At 37.2% G+C, this 1,945-nt stretch overlaps 1 protein-coding gene across 1 annotated transcript in view; it reads left to right on the top strand.

The window, feature by feature from the left end:
- The window catches only part of ASH1L (ash1 (absent, small, or homeotic)-like (Drosophila)), a 329,236-nt gene that overhangs the window by 295,266 nt on the left and 32,025 nt on the right, over nt 1-1,945 (top strand). Inside the window, exon 14 of the mRNA XM_006861559.1 lies at nt 963-1,071. Coding sequence (XP_006861621.1) covers nt 963-1,071 — 109 coding nt within the window. The remainder of the gene's footprint in view (nt 1-962; nt 1,072-1,945) is intronic.

Here is a 1,945-nt window from a genome sequence, read left to right as displayed (position 1 = left end):
AGGCTTTCTACTCCCGTAAAGATTTACACCCTTGGAAACCCTGTACAGGGTCGCTATGGGTCGGAACCGACTCGATGGCACTTAACAACAACACAACAACAACTTTTTTAGTATTTGCTGGTATTGCTGGTGTGAGATGATATCTCATTGTTGTTTTGATTTGCATCTCTCTAATGGCTAGTGATCCTGAACATTTCTTCATGTGTTTGTTGGCTACCCGGATCTCTTCCTTGGTGAAATGTCTGTTCATGTCCTGTGCCCATTTCTTAATTGGGTTATTTGCGTTTTTCTTGTAGAGGTGTTATAGTTTCCTATATATTCCGAAGCTGTAAATCTTTATGGGAGCAGAAAGCTTCATTTTTCTTCCACAGAACAGCTGGTAGTTTCGAACTGCTGACCTTGAGATTGGCAGCCCAATTCGTAATCACTACGCTACCAGAGCTTAATGAGATATAATACGTATAGGTGAAAAGTATGGAGATAGTAGGAATAAGTATTTTAAAAATCATATAATAACTATTAATACAGCACTAGAAAAGTTAAGACCTATTGTAATTGACACATGGGTCTCTGTGAGTTGGATTGGAGTTGATTAGACAGTAACAATAAGAATAATTGTATTTGACATTATATAGCATGTTTTCAAGAAAACTGAGTTAGGACTGTTAGTATGTCATTATTACACAGGCTGGATAAAATGTAAATGAAATTGAAAACTAAATGCTTATCCAGGAGACCTTTACAGTAATACTGACATACATCCATAAGGCTCGAGAAATCAAATTATTAAAGGAGAAATAACATGCAGAAAATGTTTCGTGGGAAAAACATGATTGGTACTCAGAAGCTGGCTATAGAAACAAAGGCAAGTTTGAAGTCAGTGATTGTTCCCATTTTTCTAGTTTTTAGACATGGCATTTGAGGATTCCCATTTTTAGTTATTTTCTTTTCTCTCTTTATAGGTCTGTTAATGGAGTCTACCGGATTGGACTGTATGCTCTTAAAGACATGCCAGCTGGGACTGAACTCACTTATGATTACAACTTTCATTCCTTTAATGTTGAAAAACAGGTAAAAATCATTAAGAACTTTGTCAAACTTTGTCACAGTAAAGCTTTCAGTAAGCATTACTGGCTTGTGGTCTTTGAGAAGTACATTAAAGAAGACAGTTTTTTACTCTTCACTTTACCTATCTAAGACAAATGTTAGCTGCCATCTAGTCACCCTCGACTCATGATGACCTTATATATAATAGAACAAAAGTATTGCCCAGTCTTACACCACCTTCATGATTGTTTATATATTTTACTTAATTGTTGCTCCTTCTAGGATAAATGGAGTCCTGGTGTGGTGCTGTGGGTTAATGCGCTGGACTGCAAAGCCAGTTTGAACCGCAAGGTCGGTGACTGAAGCTCACCAGCCATGCCTCGTAAACTATAAAGGGTCGCAATGGGTCAGAACCAATTCAACAGCACTTAGAACAATAACACTTGGATAAATGTTGTGTTTTTTGCCTTTGAGTTAATTTTGACTCATATTATGATGCTATGTAACAAAATAATAGACTGCTCCTTAGGGTTTCCTAGGCTGTCATCTTTACAGAAGCAGATTGCCAGGTCTTTTCTTTACAGAGCCACTTGTGGGTTCAAACCATTGACCTTTTATTTAGTAGCTGAGCACTTAACCATTATACCAACAATGTTGGAAATAAATATTAAAAATACCATGGTCCACCAAAAGAACAAACAAATCTGTGTTGGAAGAATGCTTGTTTTGTTTTTAATGTTTTATCATGAGTTATATGATAGTTTACATGGGAGAACTTTAGTTTTACATTCATTCCATTGTATATCGTCTCATTGCCATGGTTCCAATCCCCTCCATGCATCATCAACCACCCAAAGGGTACATCCCAGAAACCCACCCCCTACACTTCCCCCTTCTC

The sequence above is a fragment of the Chrysochloris asiatica genome, unplaced genomic scaffold (genome assembly GCF_000296735.1).
Source record: "Chrysochloris asiatica unplaced genomic scaffold, ChrAsi1.0 scaffold00042, whole genome shotgun sequence".
Classification (NCBI taxonomy): domain Eukaryota; kingdom Metazoa; phylum Chordata; class Mammalia; order Afrosoricida; family Chrysochloridae; genus Chrysochloris; species Chrysochloris asiatica.
Note: the sequence above shows the minus strand (reverse complement) of the source record. Positions and strands in the feature narration are given on the sequence as shown.